Below are 27,883 nucleotides of genomic sequence, written 5' to 3'. Positions count from 1 at the left end.
ATAAATTCAGCAGAGAGCTCCCGCATCTCACACGGAGCATCGAATTTATGTTTCGTTTTCCACCGACATCGAGTCGACCGCGGAAAGATATGAACGTATATATTTTCAACGTCGCGCATCTCTAGTGTCGCTTAGAGACTTTTTTTTTTTTTTCATTCCGAGTTTTTCAACCATCCCGAGAACAGGGAAGAGCACAATGGCGTAAGATTCAAACAACGTCGTTGATTGCGCATAGGCGCGCAATCTTTATTCAACGTCGCGTCGTTGTCCGCCGTTAGCAAGCTCGTCCAGACAACGACGACCAGGAGGAAACCACGTTTCATGGAAATGGAAATGCCAGCAGCCTAATGTGACGGCGGCATGGAAATGGGACGAGTCAGTGAGAGGGGTTGACTGGGTTGACAGAGCAAAAGAGAGGGAAAGAAGAACAAGAGAGAGAGAGAGAGAAAAGAGAGCGAGGTGGACGACCGGGGGTGGTTGCACCCCGAAGAGGCCAGTGAATACACCTCGAAAGTGGGGGAAGGAGCGGACGTTATCGCGCGACCACTTTTTTCGTCCATTTGCGAGCTTTATTCCGAGCAGCGGCTCGTCGGCGACGAGCTCACGTCTGCTAAAGCGCGTCTAATGCTTCCCGACCTGGGGGCTCACGTGCGCGGATAAGAACGGCGTTAACCTCGGACGAGCATAATAAGGCACTCGCGCGCACTCGCGCACTCGCGCGAAAGACAGACGACTTTGCGGTACGGAAAGAGCGATTGTGATAGCGTCGCGATGCGATGCGATGCGACGCGATTTCGCCGTGTATGTAACGTCACGGCTTTTCTCGCCGGCGGAGCTTTTCGCCACGGCAACATTTTAGCCCTTTCAATACCGAGACTTTACGTATTCAGAGAGAAATCTGAATTTTTCATGAGTTTTTTCTCTCCACACCGCTGTGTATAAAGGTTTAAGAGAATTTCGGAGCGCTCGAATAGACCGGTTTTTTGTTCAAGAAGTTTACAATTTGAAATCCGAGATTTTATGATGGAAATTACGGCTCTCGTATTATTAAGGAAAATACTAGACTATGTGAAATATATATTAAAAGTGTAACACCTTTTACAGACACGCGAGGGTGTGTATGAGACTTTAGAACACGTATACGCGTCCCCTTTTGTCAAGAATATATTCTTTTATATTTTATCCTTTCATACATATATTCTTGCATTAACGTGCATTTATTTCATATAAATTTTTGGATTTTTCTATTTGTTAATAGTATCAATCTATTATTTTTTTATTCTTGAAGATTTCTTTCGTGAACATTGTGATAATACGATTATAATTATAAATTTTCAAGGTTTGCAATTGTAGAAGGCTTCTTGTTTTCGGGAATGGTTTATTAATGTGAGAAAGCTAATATTTATCTTGACATATTACATGTATATGCGTCTCCTTTTGTCAAGAATATATTTTTTCATATTTTATCCTTTCATACATATATTCTTGCATTAACGTGCATTTATTTCATATAAATTTTTGGATTTTTCTATTTGTTAATAGTATCAATCTATTATTTTTTATTCTTGAAGATTTCTTTCGTGAACATTGTGATAATACGATTATAATTATACATTTTCAAGGTTTGCATCGTAATTGTAGAAGGCTTCTTGTTTTCGGGAATTGCTTATTAATGTGAGAAAGCTAATATTTATCTTGACATATTACATGAGAATAAGGCTTTGTAGCTCTTGATCCCATAGCTCGTGGCATTCATACGGGTTATCCACATTGATCGAAGTACGAGATAAACGGCATTGTGACGCATTAGGAACAATGTCAGCCACAGAGGTTCCGTACCCTAGTATTGATCGAATTGAGTCTGCCAATTCAGACCGTCATTAACGTATTCGAGCGATTTGGCGCGTAACTAAGATTATTAGTGAGTTAAATACTCTCTAGTATGTGTAATTTTCGAGCGTACTTCATGCCAGGAAATTGAGGCCACGTGAATATTAGTTGCTATAAGCCTCTAATGAGTTGGACGATCCTTGGATATATATATATACCTACTTGTGACATAATTAAAAATTTCATTTCGAACGTATATATTGATCTCGTAAATTTTCTTTATGCCTCTATTTGACGTAATATTAAATGAGGATTTTAATATAATTTTATAATTATCATATGCAAAAATAAAAACTTTTACGTTTTAATTTTCTGCTGTAACATCCATATTCCTTTCATTATTATTTCATCAAGACCGTGTTTTACGAAACATTCATTAAATTACATATATGTACACGTCCTGATAGAAAACATTCAGCAGCTTTCGAAAGCAAAGTACATCCAAGAAACAACTTGCAAAAATACATGGTTGGTATAACATTGTTCTCGTAATGCGATGGGCTTTTGTTAAATACGAGAGCACCCACAAGAAGACGAACCTATATATGTAAATCTTCTAAAATAAAGAACAAGGAAATGATAATTTCACTAGATCGATATAACATAAATTCAAAAACATATCTGATATATTTTTTGGAAATATATATACACAATGTGTGTAAAGAATTTTAATATATAAACAATTTAAAGCTTGCTCACAAATAGATACTCTTGTTGAAAGCTTGTTCACAAATAGAACATATTGATAATAACTTCAAAAAATCATTTCTCACATTAATAAATGTTTCTTTTTTTGTAAAAAGATAAAATAAAGCTTTACATATCTCAATATTATTTTTTTTAAACTTTTCAAAGTTGAATAAATGTTTTTTGTTTGTAATTCAATTTTCTTTTCTTTTACGTAGAATGAGACAATATAAATAACGAAATAGAGATATTATTTTTAGAAAATAATTTTGTTATTTATATTGCTATACTATCTTCAAATAATATAAATATATATATATATATATATATATATATATATATATAATAATTTGAATAAAATAAGATTTATAAAAACTAATATATGTACATATGCATAATGATTTTGTCAAATATAAACATGCAATTATATCATTTTGTACGATATTGAGATTTTACGCTCGACTCTTTTAGGTATTTGCTACAGAAGATTGCTTTTTTCAATGTATATCTAATGAATAACGAGAAAATAAAATTGAATATAAAGTGTGCAATACGTAATATACGATTGAAATTGTAATTAAAACGTGTTGCAAATAAAGTTGTTGTGATATTGTGAAAATTTGATTTTAATTTCATAAAATAATTTTAATATTGAAATTTACACATATATACATTGAAATCAAATTATCTCGTTAAATCTGATTTTGACTAAATGACATTTCTCAATGATTTCGACTTTGGACGATCATCAAAGCGTAACTTCATTTATACACAATTGAATTGAATAAATTATGTATATAAATAATCTACTAGCCGAAACTAATATATACGGATAAATGAAATTGGTTTTCACCGATCTAGTTTATTTAATATGTAATTTGTGGTAAGTGATAAAGCATTTATTTATAGAGATATTATCTTTAATCTGCAAATTTTCGCTTGCTATTTGTAATAAAATTGCTTTTAACAGACCGTAAATTTTCTTTCAAAGAACAAACGATGAATCAACCATATAATTATCACGTTGATTATCACGTATATATGGCGTTTATAAATTTTCAATGAAAATAACTCAAAAATAAAAAATATAAACGCTACATATATCTCATACAATCGATTCAAATAACACATTATTAACATATTTTTTTTCCAATCTGAAATAAATTTGTAATAAAGATATTTAGTGTATTATATATGTAAATCTATAAATTCTCGGTCAATAGAAAATTCTTAATTATTGAGAAACATTTATCCATATAAGCGCCCGAATCCTTGATTGGAGATCTGCGTCCGATGGAATTTTATTTCACGAGCTACGACATTCTCTAACCCATTTCCGGCGACGTAGCTCCACATGAGAAATCGTTCCGCGGTAAGATACAGTCGTGCCCTGCGGCTCGGCGATGTAATCCGGTAATTTCTCTTTCCTGTCTAGTCTGGCTTGAGGCGAGACGAGCAGAAGAGCGAAGGTTAGGTGGGACCAATTAAAATGCCAGCCGGGCCCCAATGCCTCCGCCGCTAATCAACTTGGAACCGCGCAATGTTTGGGTCATTAAGGTGCGCTCCCGGGGCCTGAATTTCCACGCCAAAATGTCCTTAAGCCAATTACATAGAGTCTCTATTCCATTCCGGCATCTACCGCGACCTTTAATTCCGCCGTCGCGGTAAAACGCCACCTTGATTAATCGATTCTGATTTCATTTCAAGAAAGATACGGATTGCACAATCTCGTTGTGTGCGTTCAGTCGACAAATGTAATAGATCGATATAATGTTTATATGTTATTAAAAATGATATTAGAATTAAAGCAGGATATTATTGTAATAAACTAAATTGGTTAAGACAGGATAATAACATTTGAAGGAAAGACATAATTTATCAGATTTATCTGATATGAAAAATTAATAGCGAATTTAGCTTAATTTTCACAATAATTAATGACAATATTAAATATTATATTTCGATATATTAAATAACTGATGTAAATTTTAAAAATTCGCGTAAGGGGTAACTTTGTTATTTTTAGAGACATAAATAATTTCAGGAATATAAATAAGTTTGAAAAATAATATGTAAAAAATGATAAAAACTATTGTTAAAAAAGATGAAAGAAAAAATATACCGAGCGCAAAGAATCTTTTTTGAAATAATACGAACGTGCGTGGAAGAGACGTTTAACGATTGATCTCTTTCTTCACTATCGAAAGAGAGAGCTACCAAAGCCAGCTACCGAAGGCTAAAAATAACCCAACGGGGTTGAGTGAAGTAATAGAGACGAAGGTCCTTTGGAACGTGTGGCTCTCGTGGCAATTTGGTCCTTCTGTCGACAACTTCAGATTCCCACCGCAGAATCGTAAAGGTAGGAAGCGAGCAATACTAAATTCTCGTACGTGATCGTGGTGTATATTGGCGATGTAGGGTAGTTCTGATATAAACGGAAAATCGAAAAGTCGCTCAAACCTGTGATTCGAATTTCGATTCAATGATTGTGCTCCAAAATTCATATTTGTGAGATTTCTTGATTAATTTAAACACATCTTATTTAACTAAGATATTTAATAGCTCTTTAATTATGCAATTAATAATATAAATATAAAATTGCGCGTAAACTATTTTAAGAGGCACGCAAATAAATGGAAGCAAAAATAATTAAGATTGTTGGAAACATGCGCACTCATACATTTATGTATAGACGTATACACACATATGCATAGACATTGTTCTGTATTGTTAGATAGATGGATTGCGGGAATTGATTTATTAATGGTAAATAACGAGAAGAGAATAAATAGCGAGTACCAATAAATTGTAGCTGGATGTTTCCAGATTTATAATAATAGCGCACTGGGAGGAACACAACCGTAGGATATATATCGGAAAGCATAAATCATAGAGCCGCCCACTGATCTCGGACCTTTTCCACAGACCTCATCATCAATTTCTTCCCGTTATCTCTACCAAGTATATACGACCAGAAGTTGACATTAAGTACTCAATGTGTCATCGCGATGACCGCGTCTTGCCTCATAAATTATTATGCATAAATAAATCTTGCAAACACATCGCGCGACAAGATACTTTATCTATGTAAAAATGCAACAGCCGTAACTTCTTAATTAAAAATTTCACGGCGTTTAAAAGCAAAAGGTTTGATAATTTGTCATAGAGATGCAAGTCAAGTCACGGAAAAAAACTTATTTATTATATACATAATTTAATATACCTATATTTTTGAGGTATAAAGATAAATATGAGTAGAAGGTAAAAATAATTAGCAAATTAAATATGTATAAAGTTAATTAAAGCTATCACGAAATCGCTCGAATAGATACTTTTGATTACTTTATAACATTGGAGAAAATATCTTACTCTCGCCATCCAATCTTTACGATTCCAAATCGGAAAGATTAAATTTAAGGTCGCGGCTTGTAGCCAACCAAGGGTCAACATCGGGAATTGGAATTCCTAACACCGAACTAGCTAGGATAGGAAGTGGCTAATAGGAAGTTCTGCCCCTTTGGCGCCGAGGGATTGACGAACGCCCGACCGCATACAGGAAATGTATCCAACGGGCATGAATCGAATAAGTAACAATGAGGAATGGAGCCGAACAATGGCAAATAGATTGGTGGCCGTGGTTTTTTCGATTGCCACAACGTAATTAGGAATTTTCGCCACATGGAGTTATGTTATTTGCCCTCCCAATAAAAATATTGCTATAATTTATCTACAATTTTGGAAAAAGTATATAATAAAATGAATAATTTTATATTCATAATAAGATATACATAATTATATACATAATTACTCTCATTTATTTTGAGCGATTCAAAGCGACTTTTACTTATGTCTTCCTAGCTTTATATGCTTAATCATAGAAGCTGAAATATCGAGCGACTAAGAGGCGCCCTTTCAAGTAGGTTACCTCGATATTACGTTCAAAAGATGAAACCAAGTCATGATGGTTTCACTGGTTAAAAGCTAGCCGAAACCTTTTCCTCGCGCAAAGATTAAAAACCCGACAAGGAAGTAAGGTAGGGATCTCTTACGTGATCAAGAAATCCTCCTTGGTAATCATTAAACCGTCGAAGAACGTTCTCAACAAGACCGACCATCAGCGTTCCCATGGTATTTTATTGAAAAATACCGGGCTCTCTCTCTCTCGGGAAAGCTGACGGAACGAACGCCTAGATTAAGACTAAGTAAAGAAGATCTTGGGATCTCTGTGATTTTTTAGCAAGTCCACCGGAAGAAAAATCTGAGGCGCGCCGGTCGGGCGAGGAAAAAAAATTCTACGGAAGATGCGCGAAGTAAGATCAGTGACGAAGAAAATCAGAAAGGCCAGTAAAACTGATACGCGCAAGAAAGAGAGAGAGAGAAATAAAGAAATGAAAAGGAGAGGAGAGGCTAGAGAGAAGTTGGAGGATCGAAAAAACTTGAGACTAGGTAAAGAATCGGAGGAGCAAGTGGGTTAGGGACAGTGGTAGATACTCGAGACGTCGGAAAGACGAAAGGCGGAGAGAAGCGAAGAAGCTGTAAGTCGGTAGGCGGCTGGGGGTGATCGAGTGGGACGAATTGACAAATTCCAGGGCGATCCTGGAACACGGCCAAGACCGCCGATTTCTATCGGCGAGTGTGCCGACAACAAACAGAAAAGGAAGGACGCGGGTCGAAAGGACGTTACGCTCCACGTTCGGGATGGGATCGAATGATCGATAACCGCGAATAATGGGAGAACTTGGCAGCGAAAAGTTCATCAGTATTATTCCTGCGGTAGCTTTGACACGGCCTCGGTGATTAAAGAAGCGAGACAGCAAACGATTTTCAGACTTAATTTTGGATCGATGAGTTAGAAGTGCTCTGTCGAAATGCGAATAGTAGATGTGGGGAAAAAAAACTCTCTCGACCGCGTATATATTAATATTTTTAATGAAATTATGTGTCAAGAATTATTTAATTTTATTAATTATTTTGATTTAAATTAGAGATGATTTGCAAAAATAAAAAATTATTTAGCGACATATTTATTTGAGAAAATTGTCAGAACTAGTTTTCAAGTTTTTTGTTTACTCGATTTTTGCAATCTATTTCATCCATTTCTAAAAAGGCATGTCCAGAAGTTTATATTCTAATTTTACCAGGATTTGGTTTATATAATTTCTCATATTATTATAAATAAAAGAGGGAAAAAAGAAACTTTTGGATCTTTAGGCATAATTTAATAGCTATTGGATTTTTAGGATTTGTTGTTTGAGCCCATCATATATTTACTATTGGATTAGATGTTGAGCTTATTTTACTTCCGTCACTATAATCATTGCTATTCCCACTGGAATTAAAATTTTTAGTTGAAAGTCGATACTCGCATATCTCGAAGTTTATTGTTGTCGCTTTTCATGCTAATTGACTGTCTCGAGTCGCGTTATATTCGTAGCATTGAGCAGCTGTCACCGCAAAGGTTAATAGTTTGACAGTTGTTCAAAATAATATTAAATCAAAGCACATAAAATCAATAGAGCACGCGAAGCGCGCGCTTGTGTTGTCTAGTATAATTTAATGTAATTGTATATAAATACATTGCTTGTTATATCCGTCGCAAATACTAATTATTATAAATAATCCGAGGTATATATATAAGTAACTGCATTAAATTTGTCGGTGCTCATTTACGTATATCTATTTTATCAGCAATATGTTTCATATTATTTTTCATCTATTACTGATGTTAAAATAAAGAATTTATAAAAATAATACGTGTAAATTAGTTTTCGAAATGTCTTATATTTAAAAATTGTGCGTATGTGATTGAAGTTTAAAGCGTTTTTGGAGTAAAAATTAAAAATTTGTTAATAACAATTAGGATTATAAAAAATGCTTTTAATTATATCAAAAATATAAAATTTACGCAAAATATTTTTAAGCCAAATTAGCACTTCATTGCACATTTTTTCAAATTTGAACACTGAAATTTTATAGTTTTCGACGTGTTTTATAATTCTGTATAACATAATTCCGACCATAGGCTGCCACTAAATATATATTTAACCCAAAAAACTCAAATTTTCGAATATATGATAAGCGTTGACATTTTTTCATATTTTGAAGCCTGCTTAAACATATTCAACATATTAATTATTATTAATAAAGCATTTTAATAATTATTTGATTTATGAATTATTTAATTATCTAATTTTAAAGTTATTTATCTATATAAAGAGCCTTACTTTAGCATTATTATTTAATTTGTATTAATAATATATTATTTAAAGATTCATATTTTTAACAGTTATTAGCTGATTTTTGTCAAAAGATTAATGGAGTTCAATTTTTATTAATTTTTTTAATATCAATCTTTTTAATATGCAAGTGAAGAATGGGGCGCGTTTGTGTTGTTCTATTGTATATAAATAGATTATGTATAATAAAGTCAAGATTATTATTAAAGATTTTTTTTTCATATATGCAAATAAATAATATTGCATTCTATTGTTATGAAAATAACGTCGATGCAAATAATGAAAAAATGGTGTATTATGAAACTGAGAAAAAATCAAATGTTTTTGTTTTGTGAGTAGCTAAAGGCACGCAAAAATATTTTACCTGATTAAGTGGAAACTTTTTTAATTGAAAAGCAAAGCACGCACAACGGGACGCCAGAATAATATCGACACGATGGAGAAGTGGCTGCGTTCTCGAAATGCTGCTGTCAAAACAAAGACGCAATTTACCGATTGAATTAGGTTTTATTATTAAGCAAACGCGGCAAATGGAAAGAAGACTTAGCAATGTATTTATTTTTAATTTCGGAACGGTATTATATATCAGCTGTATATTATGGTAAATAGAGGGCGCATAATTAAGAGTACAATCAATCAAGTAATTGAATTTAATTAGGCCGAATGAAATTTTTGCTTATAGTGTGTTCAATTTATTAGCCATCTCTCATCTGAGTATAGAAAATTAATAAGTAAAGACCGCAATGTGTACATACAATAAATTATCGCAAAACGATCAAATATACATATATTAAATGTACAAATTATATAAACCTTTAATATTAATATGTGATGTAAATTATTTAAATAATCAAATTTTACAAAAATTATCTTTTTTAAATTAAATTATCAAGTTAAAATAAAAATTGTAGAAAATTATATTCGATGAATGACACTGAAAATATTGACGTAGAAATATTTTACTGATCTCAGAGACACTTTAATTTCATTCTGGCACAAGTCGCGAATATCTACATATTCGCATATGTAAATGTATGAACGCGACGTAGAAGTACCGAGCGTTATAAGAGCCATTAATACGAGTCGCCTAATTTCATGAGAGCCCGCAGGCCTCAACTATTATCTGGGAAATGTAACTTGTTCGAAGAACGATTAAACGGAGGCCACGAAAATATGTCAACCCGCAGCGGCTTGCATCTGACGGAAAACCTATAGATGGAACACAACCATTAATGAGATGACAAATGTATTCTTGTCGACCAGAGAGACACACGCTCGGGCTTTGTACGAAAATCGGGATATTTAATATCGTGATTTGCGAATTTAAACTTTTTACATCAATCTTTCACTGATTTTATTACGATAAACGATTCTTGTCAGCGTGATATTAGGAGTCAAAAAATCAAAGGAGAAAATTAATTAAGTTCAAGAAGCAAACTTCTTAGAAAATGTGACAAGTACATTATTTTCGAAAATTGAAATCGTATTGCTCTCTTAGAGATATATTTATCCAATTCAGAAAATGTATTTTTTAGATGTGACAGAAATATTAATTTCTTTGTTGCAAATACTAAATATTATATATATAACATAATAATTTTATAAAGCTTAATTTGTAGATTAAAAACTATAATGTCAAAGAAATATAACTTAATTGTTTCTTTTTTTTTGGTCTTTAATTACCGTGCCTGTCATTAGCAGATTACTCCTTCGTCTGGCCTCGCTTGATAAATTGAACAATAAGGCTTTAGTCGAAAGATGTAATAATTCCAATGTAATTTCAGGTGAACTGCCAGCCGCCGTGCACGACGGCAACGGAGTTTCGAGAGCGTTCCTTAATCTTTGGCTGGTTCACCTGACAATGAGCTATGTCTTCACCAGATGACAGTACTAAGGTGAGTGATAAAGCAGAGCAAGTTTCATCAAACTTTGTCGAAATATGTCTCTTTTTTGATCAAAATAACGAGATATATATTGCCATGAGATATTATGTTACTACTTTACATCATACGATTTAAATATCGAAGATATCGCATAAATGAGTTTTAGAATTTTTGTTTAATTTGATATATTGTTTAATTTGATAGGATTGTTTAATTTGATAGGATTGTTTAATTTAATGGGAGAATAATTTTAAGGGAGTCAATTATTTGTTTTTTAAATTTAAATTTTACAAAGCATTAAAGTTAAGATGCAAGCTCATCTTATGTAACTGAAAGTTATAAGCTCATGCAATGTACATGCAGTAAATATATATGCATGTAAAATATAATAGGTAAAAGTTTCATAACTGATGTTACATTTTAAATAAATTTTTCAATATTACAAATTTATAATGTATTTTTTTTTTAATATGAACATCTGCTATATTTTTCAATATTTTTAACTTATTTGTAGTTATAAAAAATAATTACATAAAAATGTAAAAGTATATAAATGAATGAACGTAGGGAAAAAGTTGTTGTTTTCATGAAACTTCAGAATATAGCAAGAGAATATGAAAGTGTGAACGACCTCACAATTTCAAACTCTGCAAAATTGCTTTGCGGATTATTAAATAATCGTGCCGATAATCCAGTGGCGTGAAATTGGCAACATCGAAATTTATTCGAAAATAGCTCTGTTGAAAATTGTTATGCTGTCGTCACGAATTGTAATAAAATTAAGACGCCGCGCTTATATTATTATTATTGAAGATTTTCAACCATTTCTGCAAGTTGAATAATCTTCAAAATGCTTCATAAAACGTTTCAGATGCTTGTCAAAAATAACTTCTTGTTTTCCTTCGGAAAATCTTCGTTAAATCCTCCTTCAATCTTTTCGAGTTTATCATACCTCTTTTTTATCGTGTTGTTTTTTACAGGCTGACCATACCCTTTGTATTCTCGTATAAGTTGTCTTCTTTTTCGTCTTCTGACACTCTTGCTCCTTTTTTTATGCAACCGCCTAAATCCGAGTTTCAGATGAGTTCTCAGGAAGCGCATCGACTTATAAAAAGCTCGAGCCAACAGAGTTTCTGGGTTAACGCGAAATATACATCTTTCCACGAGAGAAGAAGAGCGAACGGATCACCGTGGCTTCTCGACGATATCGAATCCCTTATGCGATAGCGAATCGATCGACATGAATGTTATTTTGAATAACTTGAGATCAGAAACAGGATTTTATTTCAAAATTTAGTTTACTTGAAAAATGAGAGAAATAATGCTATATTTTTCGAATATCTGAAAGTCTATGTAAAAGTTATACATATATATGCAATACATATTTTATATTTTAATGATTTCTCTGACATATAATATTTGCAAAAATTTGCATACTTGTTTCTATGGCTATACATTTTTCCGCAAATCAGATTTACAGTGTATAAATAAAACTGTAGCATATTTATAAATTTTTTTCGTTCTGTTTATGTACAGTTTTATATATTAAGATGTAAGTTGAATAATTTATGACAGAGAAAAAATTTAAACAAAATCGCTTGCATTTTTATTATATATATAGTGATCTCTATATCGTGTGTTAATTATCCAATTGCTTATGCATTTTAGGTTTTGTTCCCTGTTTTCTTTCGATTCCAAAGTTTTTTGACTAATTATGTGAAGTTTCCCCAATTAAAGTTTCAACGATATTAATAATTTCTCATACTTTTATTTCGAGCACCGACATTTTCGACCGGTAATGAAATCACGTGATGGGGTTGCCGTTATCGGAAATTTTATTAGAGCCACGTAATCCGATGTTTCACCGATGAGCTTTTTTTCGTGCATCGTATACGTAATTACATGAGACGCTAACTAATTAAAAAGCGGCTAACTAGGGCACGAAATGAGATGACGACGTTCTTCGAAAATATTATTAGAACAGCGAATGTGACATTCTACAAATTTACATAATCGCATTTCAATCTTATTTGCTTAATCAGTGTAAAACATTTTACAAAGGCCTATATAAAAAAAAAAAATAATAAATAAATCTTTATATACATATGCATGTCTGCTTTATACATATTTCTTGCTAAAAATGCACAACGAATAAGCTATTTATTCTGAAAATGACGTTTGATAGGAAAGTTGTTTTAAGGACTAAAGCAGCAGTGTCAAAAATTACGATTCAAATTGAAACAATCGGCTTAAATTAAATTTAAATGTGTCAAAGTTCATGCATTTAATTGATGGGTAATTTTGTTTTTATTTGCTCAATTATTACCCGTTCGGTTAAAAATTAAGAACTTAAAAACTAAAAGTATTATAAACAGTATAAAAATTTATAACTTCAGTTAATTTTTATTGTCGATATGACTTTAACTTTGTGTCAAACAATTTCCAAATTAAATTCCTGATTGAAATATATTATACTCATTATATTATTCATTGGATATTTTACAATTATTTTTGCATTATGCATAATTAAAAAAAATGGAAAGCAGTTATTTTCATCTAATTATCGCATCGAAATAATCGAGCGTATATATTATCGATTTAATGAATTAAAATCGAGTGTATATATTATCGATTTAATAAATTAAAATAAAATTTATATTTGAAATTTTTATTGAAATATGTTGCAATATAATATGCATGACCGCTTTTTACGAAACTAAATTTTGTAAAATGTAATAAATGCTACATTTGTTCTATGCAAATATTCCGCGAATATTTTTCGATCTCGTACACATTTTTATTATATTTATTCGTTTATATTCGCTACACTTTAGAATATTATTGCATTAAGATTTCTTATTAAAAATCATACTTGAAAATAACTTACATGAAACTTCTTATCGTTTTTAAAATAAAAAAATAAAAAAAGATGTGAGAACAATTTATAATAACATAATAATTTCAAAATAAATTATTTCAACCAATTCTATTTATAATAAAAAAAATTGCTAGGCTTAAAAACTAAATTTTTCATTTTTTTATTACATAATTGCGCGAAGCATATGGATTCTTAAATTCCCTCCAAGTTAAATTGCTCAAGACTGGTCTTTTGATTCCTTTTATGTGAAAGTTGAAAACTACTTTAACTAGGTAAACTAAAAGTACCGCATTCGTCTTTGGCTTCATACTTTTCGTTTGCAATCGTCATTTAATTAAGCATTTTACAAAATCTTTTCACGCACATGCATTTTTTTTTATTACGACAACAATCCATCTCGCGGCGTATAAGACTCAGCAAAATTATTACGCGATATTATCGCTTGTCCACTACGTGACATCGATTTCACCTGCGTATATTATACCGAAACCTCCAGCTGTTATCGGAAAATGAATGGCGCGTTGCGGCACTGTGCGTACCAACGATAATTGCAAGTTTTCGCGCGAACTCGCGCGATTGCGTCATAAAGTAGCGCCGGCGCCGGATCATCCATATCGCGGCTCCCGAATGTGAATTAACCGATATTCATAATTCAAGCTTTTATCGTCGCCGCGTCGAATATCCCCCATTGTGAAGATATAATTTCACGATGAACCGCGGGGGATGATCGGGGGATGTAACTGGGGGTTGACGCTGCGGCATTGCCGTGTGACGGCTCCGCGGAAACTATAGCTTATACGATATAGTTTCTACCGTGGTATCTCACCTCTGCGCTTTCATTATCAGCCGCCATAGATCACGGCGTGAGCTCCTGTGACGTCACATCCGTCCATCCCTCATCGCAAAACATCGTTGTTATACGCGGTGCAACACACAACGAGAGAGAGAGAGAGGGTTCCTCTTTCACCCTCGTCTCCCTCGAAACCACCCCTTCCTGTTCCGACCGCCAACCCACAGGGCGCCCTTGTCTCTGTCATTCCCGACGAGCACGTACGGTTTCGATCGCTCGAGCACCGACAAACCGCCGAATTAAATCCGGTGACATCCTTCACTATCACGAAGTGTGTCTGACGTCGTGTGTAATTCGCCGTGTGTGTGTGTGTGTGTGTGTGTGTGTGTGTGTGTGTGTGTGTGTATGACGAAGAGACGCGATGCCGCGCGCTTGACTTTCCCGGTCTGCGATTCGCGGGTTACCGGATTAATGCTGTATCGTCGAGAGATGCGCGAGTAGAGTCGTAGAATCGTTCTCTATATCCTCCGAGAATTTTCGCGCTTGCAATTCGATACGGATGGAAATTTTTCCCCCGGAAGCGCGCTTTAAAAAAAAAAAGCAAAGCTTTGTCGGGGGATTTTATTCAACGCGACGCGATTTTATTTAAAGCTAACGAATTTATACACACTTGGAACAATCAATATCGAAACAGACGAAGCAATTATTGTGCGATTTAGAAACAAAAACTTTTGTGCAATTTACGTCTCGGATTTCTTGAGGAATAATTATTCTTTTATACGAAACAAAACATGTATAAAAATAATATTCAAGATGTAAAAAGATTTTAACCGATAATGTTATTTGCGCGCGATGTACGCGATCCTAGGGATTTTTCCACGTCAAAGAATATCGAGATACATTAGAAATATTCCGCATCAAAAGTTACCTAATTATTTCGCGGAAAATATCCTCATTCGAGCACACGAATCGAGCTATAAAATCGCAAGGCAGGTGTCCGCTATTATCCGATGACATGTGGCGTGTGCATGACGTCCGGCAATTTGAAAATGACGTTGTGCCGTGGCATTCGTTGAGTATGTCACTCACACGCGTAACATATATAAACATACATAACATGGTCTCACTTCTATTTAATTAAAAAATGCACGCACTAAATATTTTCATCGAACGAGCACGCGGTATGTGCATTGGCGACCTCATTTTTTCAATACATCTGCATTCCTGCTTTCCTGCAATCGGAAAATTGATATTTATTTGTACGCATCCTTTATTAGCTGATGCTTATCATATTTTGCTGAAATTTTATCGAACATTTCTTTTTTTTATCACAAAAAAAAACATCATATTATTAGAAAGGGTAAAGTTTCTGCGCTGATAAATTAAAATGTAACATGAAATCGTTTATAAAATGGATTTAATAAATATTGTATAATATATGTTTGTATAAGTTTTATAATCTCTCTCTAATTATAATAATCGAAAATAAATCTTGAAATAAAAAAAGGATTACATTTTTTAGGACGTGTTCAGAATAAAAGTGAATAAAAATTTAAAAATGCGTGTGACAAGCTTACTGAACGTCTTATATCTAAACGCAAGGTCTTCATCTTTACGATTGCGATGCGATAGGAGGAACAATGTACGAAAGTGGCACGATCTCGAGTGTAAACAGCTTAAGAGCTGTGATTCATCGGTTTAATCCAATTACGCAACGTCTTGCCTTATCTCGAGAGACGCAGGCCGGTTCGCGAGCAAATTTCATAAATTTTAATCGTCTGCCTCCGCAGAAACTTACTGTCGTTATTTCCCTGAAAAATGAGAAACTTTTCGTAGGCCTTATCGGTTAACCCATTTGGTAAAGTCTGAATTTTTTTTTTTAAATTTGAAATTTTTGTTTCTTGGTTTTGCGCATAATTGTGGCGGTTTATTTTTTATCAAGATATGGATAAACTAATTGCTGAGGATTTTTTTCAGTTCCTTATTTCTTTTTTGAATAATTTTTCCGATATAAATGTGTCGATATAGATGTACTTTTATTTGAAAGGGAAACACAAAATAAAATAATTTTATTATGTTAATATTTACAATTAATTCGTTCATATATTTTTTATACGAACACAAATTAGAAAGCAAAGTTTAAAATCTGAAAAATTTTATGTCTTGTTAAGACTTAAGAGATCTTTTAGAATTTGAATTTCTCTGTGTTTGTGTTGCATTTAAATTATTTTATATTTCATTATTGATAATGCATTTTTATCAAATAAATTAATTATAATAATTAATATAAAAAAATATTGAAAATTAATAACAGAATTACACACACACAGAGAAAGTTTTTCTAATTGCTCATCTCTCTTCTCATCGCATGTAAAGATATCAGGAATGATACGACATTATTTAAATTATAAATTGAAACATGTGTTTATAAACTAATCACAGATCACATACGTGTGATTACAAAATTTTCAATTATACAATTATTTGCAAGTACCTACAAAAAGAAAGATATAATACCTATAATAAGATACTTTGAGAATTAAAGAGTTAATATAAAAAGAAGTGCATCATTCATATTATAATATCGTTATAGCTCATTCTTCATATTTTTGCGATAAATGTACAATATACAGAACTGTCAATTAGCATGATGCAAGTGCCAATTGTTCACTCCAAACTGCTTAAAGCGGATTTACCGTTAAATCCCTCAACGTGTCTACTCCGACTTGCGCTTAAGCTATCAGCCAGGTAACTTCCTTGGTTACAACGTCCGGTTTCAGTATATGTATCTGCGTGCACGTATGGCAAACAAGGGAAGAAATACTTAAAAATAATTCCTGTCGAAATTGAAAATTAGTAGCGATATAACTTTTATTCTCTGTTATTTAAACGCGATTAAAAAGTTTCAATTAAAACTTATCCAATTTTACGTGATCAATAAGCAGCCGTAAACGTATGAGTTATTAAATCGAGGCATACACACACACACACACACACACATTTATGAAACAGAAATAAATATAACAATCTGGAGAAAAAAATCTGATGAAAAAATGATCGATTTAATAGATCGCAAATTTCTATTGAACAAAAATTTATGCTCTTGATAGAGTAATAATGAACTAAAAAAGTCAGTCGCTGCATTTAATAATTCAATAGGCATTTTTTGCTTTATGCAATAAATTATGTACTTTTATACCGATCCGATAATTCGGCACCGAAATTTTCCCGATCGTCGGAAAAGGAACTTTAAACTGGATTAACTTATAAATTAATTCACGTTTGATTAAAGTTTCATTACCTATATTCTTCTGTGCCGACTCATGCGACTAACGAATCCATCGCGCTACGATGTATCAATAAAACAGCGCTTTAATGTGGTAAATTTTAAGTGAATTAGGTTTCCTTTCAACTGCTTGCCAGTCATTAACAAACGAATTGTCGAATTTGACACTTTGTACTTGCTTGTTGATATTATTTAACCCTAATTAGAATTTAGTATCAATCAGTCTTTGACGGATCTGTGAACTCAAATGCTTCAAGTATTTATTTGATTAGTTAATGGAAATTTCGCTTACACCCGTCCCTTTTGATTAGGCTCTTGTTGCATTCGCAAATATACTGCGTTCGCAAATACGAATATTCCACAAAATATAGTAATGATACAAAATCGTATTTATATTTCTAAAATTTTACATTAATGAAAAGACGAGCCAACATCATCAATTAATTAAATCGCAATATTATGTTTTATACATATTATGCGCCACGAGATTTAGATTTACGTTCGCGTTGTATAAATTATGTCATTGTCACGTAATATATTTCCCGGTTCAAATTCCACGATGTTTAATACAACAAATAGCTACCGCTTACAATTAGTGGTAGTTTTTAATACCGGATCAATATATTGTCCGAGCGCGGAATCGGCCTCTCAGCGGCGCGTTCGCCTCTGGAATTCATAAAGACTGCTATTTATTTTGTGACACATCGTTTGTCAATAATAATTGTCTAATTGCTGGTTACGGCTCATCGATTATCGAAGTGATTAACTGATTTTATTGGCGCGAAGAGCGAAAGGGGAAAGGGAGAACGGTCAGGAGGTTATTTGTCAGGAGGTTTCCGGTTTCAAATTAACCGGTGCTCGCGCTGATAAACGAATTCATCCGTTTAACGAATAAACACGGCGGCTTTTCATGTACATTCAAACGCGCGAATTCTTTTTGCCGCGCTTGGCCGCAGTCCAAATAGCCGAACACCACAAGCGGAGAATCAATAAAACTGCAAAGTGTTCATTGGATTCATTAAGAGCGCACGTACGTGTAAAAAAAAAAGTACACGATTTCGGCGAGAAGGGGAAATACGACACGCCATATGAATAATGGAAATTTAACGGATAGAGCAATGATAGAATAATCGAAATTATTAATCGACTTCTTATTGCATTTCCTGATGATGACCGAAATGAAGCAGCGCATCATGCAAATTGTTCAATTTTTCAGTTAATTAGTAATAGAATCGTATGCAAATTATGATGGTTATTTAATACGCGGCATTAATTATTGTATTAAACAGAGTGCAAAGATATTATTTTAATTAAAGTTATTATTTTCGCGTTATGTGTATAATTATATTGAAAAAATCTTCATATATTTCTCTCCCAAACATATTACTTTTTTTTATAGACGCTACAAAACACATTGCATGACAAATTCATTTTTATTATTTCTGATATTAAAAAGTACATTTTATTTGACACATGATTTTTATAATTTAATTATGATTATCTTAAATGCTAATTGTGAAAAATATTAACTTTTAATTATACGACTATTGTTTGAATTACACCGGAAATCTCAGAATTTTGATATTACATCTCATTATATGTAGAATTGGATAAATATTACAGCGATATTTTACAATTAAATGCATTGGATACCTGAGTAATATTAATTTCTTCACGAATATTTTTATTCGCAGAAAGATTAATAATTAAAAAGAATAGATTAATAATTGCAAAAGCATTTCTTCATTAAGATTGAAATATGAAATTAAGTCAAGATATATCAGGTATATTTTTAACAAAAAATTCATATATTGTTCTATTGTATTGCTTGACAGAGAGAAAGAGAGAAACTTGAAACTCAAAAGGGTAAAAATCCATGGATAGATATTCGATACGGTTATCCGAACGTTGACAAATCTCTGACGATGTTCGTTTGAACTATCTGTCAGTTAAAGGTAAGAGATAAAAAATATCAAACGCTTTCATAAATGCGCACCCGCTTAAAAAGCAACTCGATTTTATACTCACATCATTAGATAAGAAGAGATATGTCGTGCTATTGTTAACAAGAAACTCCGATATTTGCCCATATTTTTCAATGTTTTAACTTGTATATTGATTGCATAACTTTTGCAGCAGCTTTATATTATTGAAATTTTAAATTGGTTGCGATATTATTAATAATATTATATTATAATATATGGAACATATATGTAGTGTAAATCTTAAATCATGTAAAATCATGTTTCTATTAGTTACATTCGATATATTTTTTTGCATTTTTACATACATTTTTTTGCGCAAAAAGATCTGTTGGTGTAAAACGATTATGAATTTTTAACAAGTCAATATTATGATTACAAAAATACAAATTATATTTGCAAAATATTTAAGCGAGTTATTTAAATGATCGTTTACATGTTTGCTATCAAAATAACTGTTAAAACATTTTATATTGTTTACAATCATAAATAGTTGAATAAAACTTTTTATTGACTTTTTCGTCAATTTATAGAGAGAATTTACAATTGCATTTTCCTAAAATTTGACAATTATAGTCTCTTTTTTGTATCGCAGTTATTCATTAATTCTTTTTATATAATATATATAACGATGATAAACGAACAATCAACTATGTCAGTTTATATGAGTGTCTCGTTTAGTCTGTAACAGCGACTGCAATTTTTGCAAATATGGAATATATACTATAATGTACCGGTTGCGACGTCTGCATATTCTCTGATTACTATATGTGCACATATATACATATTTCTGTTACGTACAAATATACCAGATCTCTCAAAATCCTTTTAGCCACATATGTCCTCCACAAATTTCAAATCTAATTTTTATGTATTGGGAATCTGACAAGATAAGTCGATGCAATTCCTTCTTTATTGACGTTAAAGATCTTAACAATACGTTTCTGAAATTAAATGTTTATTAAAATTTATAAGAAATAAATTGAAAAACGTACTGCTATTAGCAACGTGTATTTTTTAAATACATAATTCCTTAAAAATGATTCTATTTTTAATATTAAATAATTTTACGATTATATTTGCTCTTGAGAGAATTGAGCGAAGGATATATGAGGCGTGAAAACGGTCTAACCCCCATTTTTTAATAAATCGAATTAACCACCCCAAAGTTTCTTATTCTTACTAGCAATAGAAAAGCATCAACTCTCTTGAAACTTCTGTGCTAAAGTTAAATAAAGAGAAATAGTGAAAACAAACACGATACCAATAAGTGAATCAATTCTTGAAACTTCAATATTTATAAGAATGGGGTTCAATTCTTTCGCTTTACATCAGTAAAGTTAAGATCACAGTTTGTGGAACACCCTGTATACATATATGACATACCAATAATCTCTCACTCCCATTTCCGCTCGCACTCACGCTGCAGTAAAACGAAATAATATCAATATCCAACAGCGAGCCACAACGTGCTGGTCTTTTGCCCGAACCGCAGAATTTAAATAATATCTATTATATATATACATATATACATACAATATATATACATATATTGTGGGTGGACCGCGAACTGTTTGCTCTATTCGTTGTAACCCAGCACGATCGGCATTTCCGCGTGGAACCGCCACCTCTTTTTCTCATTCCAGCAACGCAGGTAATCGAAATTTATTTTCCTGTTTTATCGGTAATATTTCCTTCGACATGAAGGGACAATGTTTGCGGATATATTATTATATTTTCACCGGCGCGGTGCGGCGGCGTGCGAAAAAATGGTTTCCGCTTTCGCGGATATCGCGGATATATGAGCAACTTATTTTGCGAACGATCTTCGGCGACGCGGAATAACGGGAGCGATGCATCGATGAACCGCGAAGAATAGAATAGCTAAAATTGCCTGTAGAAGTTATTAACCCGTTTCGATCCCGAATTTATTTTTCATATTAAAAATAAATCTTCTCTCTCTCTCTCTCTTCACCGTGTAATATAATACTGTCATATTTAATCATGCTTAAATGAAAGTAAATGTTAATGAAATTTGAATCGTTAAAGATGAAATTATATTATAACATACATTTCTCTGTTCTGGTAAATATCTGGTCGAATTATTCTTGCGTACAAATTGAAGAAATTATACTAAAAAATACGATAAAATAAAGCTGCTTTATTGTATTTTTTTTTATATATTTATTAATATAAAAAATAAATTAATACAAATTGTCGCTCGTGTATTGAAAACAAAGTGATAAATATAAGGCCAACTTATCGAGCTGAATATTCGAGATGTTCAGTCAACTACCATTTATTACATGTATAAATTATAAACTACAGTTATCATATTATATTAAAACTAACGCAAATTAACGCAAATTACAATCATTCTATAAACGTTTCGACCGCACGCGGTCTTCTTCAGTATAATTATTGAAAAATAAATTCTTACAATTCATATGATATCGAAATTTAATTATAGTTATTCAGAATCGAGAGTTTTTGAGCAATTAACGCGTGTTAATTGCTCAAAAACTCTCGATTCTGAATAACTATAATTAAATTTCGATATCATATGAATTGTAAGAATTTATTTTTCAATAATTATACTGAAGAAGGCCGCGTGCGGTCGAAACGTTTATAGAATGATTGTAATTTGCGTTAATTTGCGTTAGTTTTAATATAATATAATGACTGTAGTTTATAATTTATACATGTAATAAATGGTAGTTGACTGAACATCTCGAATATTCAGCTCGATAAGTTGGCCTTATATTTATCACTTTGTTTTCAATACACGAGCGACAATTTGTATTAATTTATTTTTAATATACGCTGGCCTTACAATGCGTCAATTTAACACAAAACGGACTGATTACTATTTTAATTTTAATTTTATTCATAGAGTTTTTGGAAGAATAACCGCAGATTATTTTAAACAATGGATTAATGCGAACTACTTGTTAATAAGAGCGAGAGCAAAATTGGAATTTTTAAGAAATTGTAAAAATAGCGATGTTTTTCCTACACATTTGGAAGGTTTTTGCCGCATTAAATTTAACGTTTTTCATCACAGATCAATCAGAAGACTAGATAGTATGTTGTACAAGTTCAAAACAAATGCGATGAGCATTGAAATTTTTGATTTGCATAGACAGGTAGAGTCATTACAAAATAGGATTTTTCATCTCACTAGCGGGTTATTTAATCGTTTGCCTGTACTCGCGTGGAATAGAATTTTCGAACATCATAACATTGCTTTTAAAAATTGCCACAACAGATTGGTTACTGCACACGAAAAGAAATTCAATTGGCTTAAGAGAAAACAATACTACAAGTATATCAACAGCATCAAACCTATAGATATACATTGTTCTTTACATTTTGAAACTTCACAACCGACGAAAATATCACAAAATTCTCTCAGGGCAATCACTAATGATGCCAAGGAGATCAATATACACATTGAAGCCAATAAATTTCTCAATGATACAATTAACCCTTTGGAAAATACTAATAAAAAATGGTTTGTTAATCTATCCAACACAGACATTCCGCCTAACGTATCTAATCTGTTGCAAATGGGTGATAAATTCTGTCTTCCGAATATTAGTAAAAAAACAGCGATACATGAATTTATCAAGGACATAGAGAGTAATAGCAAACGAAATAATATTAATAATCTCACAACGATCAGAAATATCGCGGTTCCAAAATTTGCACAACTTCTTAACACGAAGGATAAAAATGACGTAAGTCAACAAAAATTACTTGGTGCACACAGAGATTTAATAAAATTTTGTAAAGACAATCCGAATGTTCTATTCACACGCGCGGACAAAGGTAATGCTACGGTCGCGATGGATAGATCTTATTATATTAACAAAATGGAAAACGTTTTAAAAGATGTCAACACTTACACTATTGTTAAAAAAAATCCGTGCAAAAAAATAGAGAACGATTTGAATGGTTTGTTGAAGAGATGGCTTAAGGAAGATTATATTTCAAAAAACGAATATTATAAATTACGTTGTAGTGATTCTCTCCTTCCAAAAGCGTATGGATTACCTAAAATCCATAAGGAAAACTATCCGGTTAGAATCATAGTTTCATCGGTTGATACGGCTCTATACTCGCTGGCTTCGTTTTTACAAAACACCTTACGAACTAGCCTACCCAAAGCGAAAAGTCATATTAATAATAGTTTTGATTTGTACAGCATATTGTCTGGTAAAAAGATTGATGAGAATGATAGGATGTTTTCCTTGGATGTGGTGTCTTTGTTTACGAACGTTCCTCTGGATCTTGCGATTGACGGTATTAACGATAGATGGGATCACATTGGAATAAATACTAAAATACCGAAAAACGAATTTTTGGGGGGTATAAAATTCATACTGACTTCTACATATTTTACATTTGATGACATAATTTATAAACAGACGTTTGGGACCCCTATGGGGTCACCGTTATCACCAATTATTGCAGACCTGGTTATGCAAGATCTTGAGGATACAGTTCTCAAAGCGTTGAATTTGGAATGTTTGTTTTATTTTCGTTATGTGGATGACATAATAGTGGCCACCTCTATGACTAATATGACTCAGATTGTGAATAATTTTAACAACTATCATGAAAGACTTAAATTCACGGTCGAACAAGAGGTTAATCATAGCTTGAATTTCTTAGATTTATCACTTAAAATTATTAATAACAAAATATATATAGACTGGTATCAAAAAGAAACCTTCTCAGGAAGGACGTTATCATTTTATTCAAACCACCCATTATGCCACAAAATTGGAATAATATATAACCTTGTAGACAGATGTCTATTGCTATCACATCCACTATTTTTTAATAAAAATTTGGAGTTAATTATTAATATACTCAGAAGCAATGGTTACCCTCTTGATCTGATTTTTAACAAAATTAATCATCGGATAGAACACATCATATCTAAGGGGAGCATTTTAGAGAGACAGGCCAACATAGAAAGAACAAAAAGTATAAGAAATGACTCGGTTAATAAAAAATTCTTTGTCATTCCGTATATAGATAGGGTCTCAGAAATGATTGTTTCCTCGGTGAAAAATAAAAATTGTATGGTAGGGTATAGATGTCTCAACAAACTGGATAATATTATTAAAGCACAGAAAGATAAAACTAAACATCCATGCAATTCGAATGTGGTTTATAAGATCAGTTGCAATAATTGTAATGCATCTTATGTAGGCCAAACAAAGAGGCAATTGCAGACGCGAATAAAAGAACATAAAAATAATATTAGGTTGGACTCAACGAAACATTCAGTAATTTCTGAACACATAATAAATGAACATCATACTTTTAATTGGGACAATGTTAAGATCATGGACAACGAAAATAATTATTATAAAAGACTCATTTCTGAGATGCTACATATCAAGGAACAAAAAAATGGACTAAATTTAAACAAAGATACTGAGTTACTTAGCGAGTCGTATTTTGATATTTTGGATATATTGGCGAACAATAAATAATAATAGGACAAATAGGACATTAACGAGTAAAACATAGATATTAGATCATATATAAACACGCACGCTCTCCGATCAAGTAGAGTTTAAAATGAGCTGTCTTTCTGTATTGTTGTTTGTTAAGTGTCATCCTTAATAACTGTTAATAAGTAGCAAAATTGTCAAGAAGAACGATGATAGGTAAGCATACTACCAATTGTAGGGGTTATATATTATAATTTGGACATACGTTGATCGGTAATTTTTTATTAATCGCAGCGCCTACGGTACGGGTTAATTTCTCGCATATTAACGATGAAATCATCCAAGATCTGAACAAAATCAGAGATCATATCGAGGCGAACATTGTTGGACAGGACGGATTGAAACACGCGTTAATTGCTCAAAAACTCTCGATTCTGAATAACTATAATTAAATTTCGATATCATATGAATTGTAAGAATTTATTTTTCAATAATTATACTGAAGAAGACCGCGTGCGGTCGAAACGTTTATAGAATGATTGTAATTTGCGTTAATTTGCGTTAGTTTTAATATAATATAATGACTGTAGTTTATAATTTATACATGTAATAAATGGTAGTTGACTGAACATCTCGAATATTCAGCTCGATAAGTTGGCCTTATATTTATCACTTTGTTTTATTAATATAGTTTTATTTGGATATGTTTTTTATCCGTTTTTTTATCCACGAATATTAAATTTACACATTATTAATTATACGCATGTTATATGCATTTTATACATACACATACATATATTGTTAATTAGATGCATATTATATTAAATATTTTTGCGAAACAGATATTAGAAAATTATTGATCTATGAACAACAAGATATTATAGAAATATAATCGTATGAATAAATTTGGTAATACATTATATATTATCTTAAAGTGATCGATAACCATTGCTTGCGATGACTGAGATTGATGATGTATTTGTTTACTACACATCTATTATTACTTATATTACGATATACTGCAGACATAATTATCGAACAATTACAGTATAGGATAATATATGATGTATTTCTGCAGGTATATCTCCCTCCTTCTCATTTGATTTATTTATTAACTATATTTATTAAAATCTAAATTAATATACAATGCTATTGAGATAGATTACTAAGCTGTAAATTAACAATGTGTTAGTCGATATTGTCAAACATTGTATTATTTATACATACTTAGATATTAATAGCGTGCTAAATTTCAAAACGTATTCGTGACAATGTTATGCACGTATAATGTATTCTAAATATTTAATATAATATTTAATACTATATTTAAATTAATAAAATGTGGCGAATAAACTTCTATTAATAAACTTGTTTGTTCCCGATGAATATTGATAATTAGGGATGATTAATGTCGATATTGCAATATTTAAAACATCATATGCAATTTTTTATAATTAAAATTTATAATATAAGACTTGTTTAAATTTACAACAATTATTTGAATAATGATATTTACTGTTGTATTAAACCATGAAGATAAAATCAAGTGTCAAATCTTTCGCTTAAAGCAGTTTTATAGGAATTTAAATTTTTTTATAAGAAAGATAAAAAAAGAGAAGATAAAAATACTTGTAAAATTTTTTCAAATTCTGGAATTTGGGAAATCCATGATTAGGCTTTTAAATTTGATTGCAACATCAATGAGAAATACATATATAAAAATTCTTTCCTTTGAAAATAATGTTTACTAGAAATAATAAAACTTTGTATTGAAAATACACAGAATATCAAACTATTCTTCAATTCATATTTATATCTTGATTAAAGTGACATATCGTTCCAAATTTTTCGACTGTTTAAAAAAAATGTATATGGAATATCATAAGGCTTTTCTCCAATAGAAATGTAAATATAAGAATTAATAAGAGCAGCAATTTAGCATCGACGCTGTGCAAATGATTTTAGCGTGCATAGTGCGAGCAATGAATTGCGATCGACGTGGAATCGTGCTCAACATACTCGGTAATCGCACGTGGATTAACGCGATACGCGGCTTCCGCGGCATGTAAAATGAATAATTAATATATTCAAATGAAACGTACTTAAACTCTATACAGCCACTCATCCGCCGCCGCCCTTCCACCGACCTAATATGTAATTCTCATCCACGACGTGAAGCGAACGTACACACACCCTCGCACGCGCATTACCATCGATCGCGTAAACAGCAGTCTTTGCGACCGAATTCCCGGGCGAAGAGAACGGATAAGGGAAGTAATCTTTTCTGTGAGTCAAATGCGCGCCGAGAGCAAGATCATGATAATACGAGCTTTTTTTCTCCGGAAGCGTTTGCTCGTACACGATGCTTTTTCTCCGGCAAGGCAAACGATTGCGCGGCAAGATAAGGCGAAGATGAAGTAAGACAATACACGATGTAAAATAATGTTTCTTTTTTTCAAACTACATTGTATAAATTATTCAAACATTATCGTGTTTTATGAGAGAGAGAGAGAGAGAGAGAGAAATAGAGAAAGATTTTTGGAATTTTGAATCGACTTTCTTTTAAACAAAAATTTGGAAATCTTAACAATCTTTGTGTTATAAATATTTGAAATTGACTATACGAAAATTTAATTTTAAATAAACATTAAAATAGTATAGAAAAGAAAAATAAAAAATTGTCTTGTGTTAAATTCTTATAAAAAAGTTGGCTATAAATTTAATGAAAAATTTGCCATTAAAATGAATAATAAATGAGACTGAATATTCTTAAATATCCA

The 27,883-nt window shown here is 32.0% G+C and overlaps 1 protein-coding gene across 4 annotated transcripts in view; it reads left to right on the top strand.

Annotated features, from left to right (window-relative positions):
• Positions 1 to 27,883, top strand: part of LOC114936101 (uncharacterized) — a 243,057-nt gene that overhangs the window by 210,523 nt on the left and 4,651 nt on the right. For 2 of the 4 annotated variants that reach the window (XM_029309126.2, XM_029309128.2), the window contains exon 10: positions 10,598 to 10,708. In XM_029309126.2, the coding sequence (XP_029164959.1) occupies positions 10,598 to 10,698 (101 nt within the window). In that variant the 3' untranslated portion in view covers positions 10,699 to 10,708. Of the gene's footprint in view, positions 1 to 10,597; positions 10,709 to 11,776; positions 12,090 to 19,485; positions 19,790 to 27,883 lie in introns of those variants that run through there. The other 2 variants (XM_029309127.2, XM_085481695.1) reach the window with 2 other exon arrangements.

The sequence above is a fragment of the Nylanderia fulva genome, unplaced genomic scaffold (genome assembly GCF_048542155.1).
Source record: "Nylanderia fulva isolate GAGA-0341 unplaced genomic scaffold, ASM4854215v1 Scaffold19, whole genome shotgun sequence".
Classification (NCBI taxonomy): domain Eukaryota; kingdom Metazoa; phylum Arthropoda; class Insecta; order Hymenoptera; family Formicidae; genus Nylanderia; species Nylanderia fulva.
Note: the sequence above shows the minus strand (reverse complement) of the source record. Positions and strands in the feature narration are given on the sequence as shown.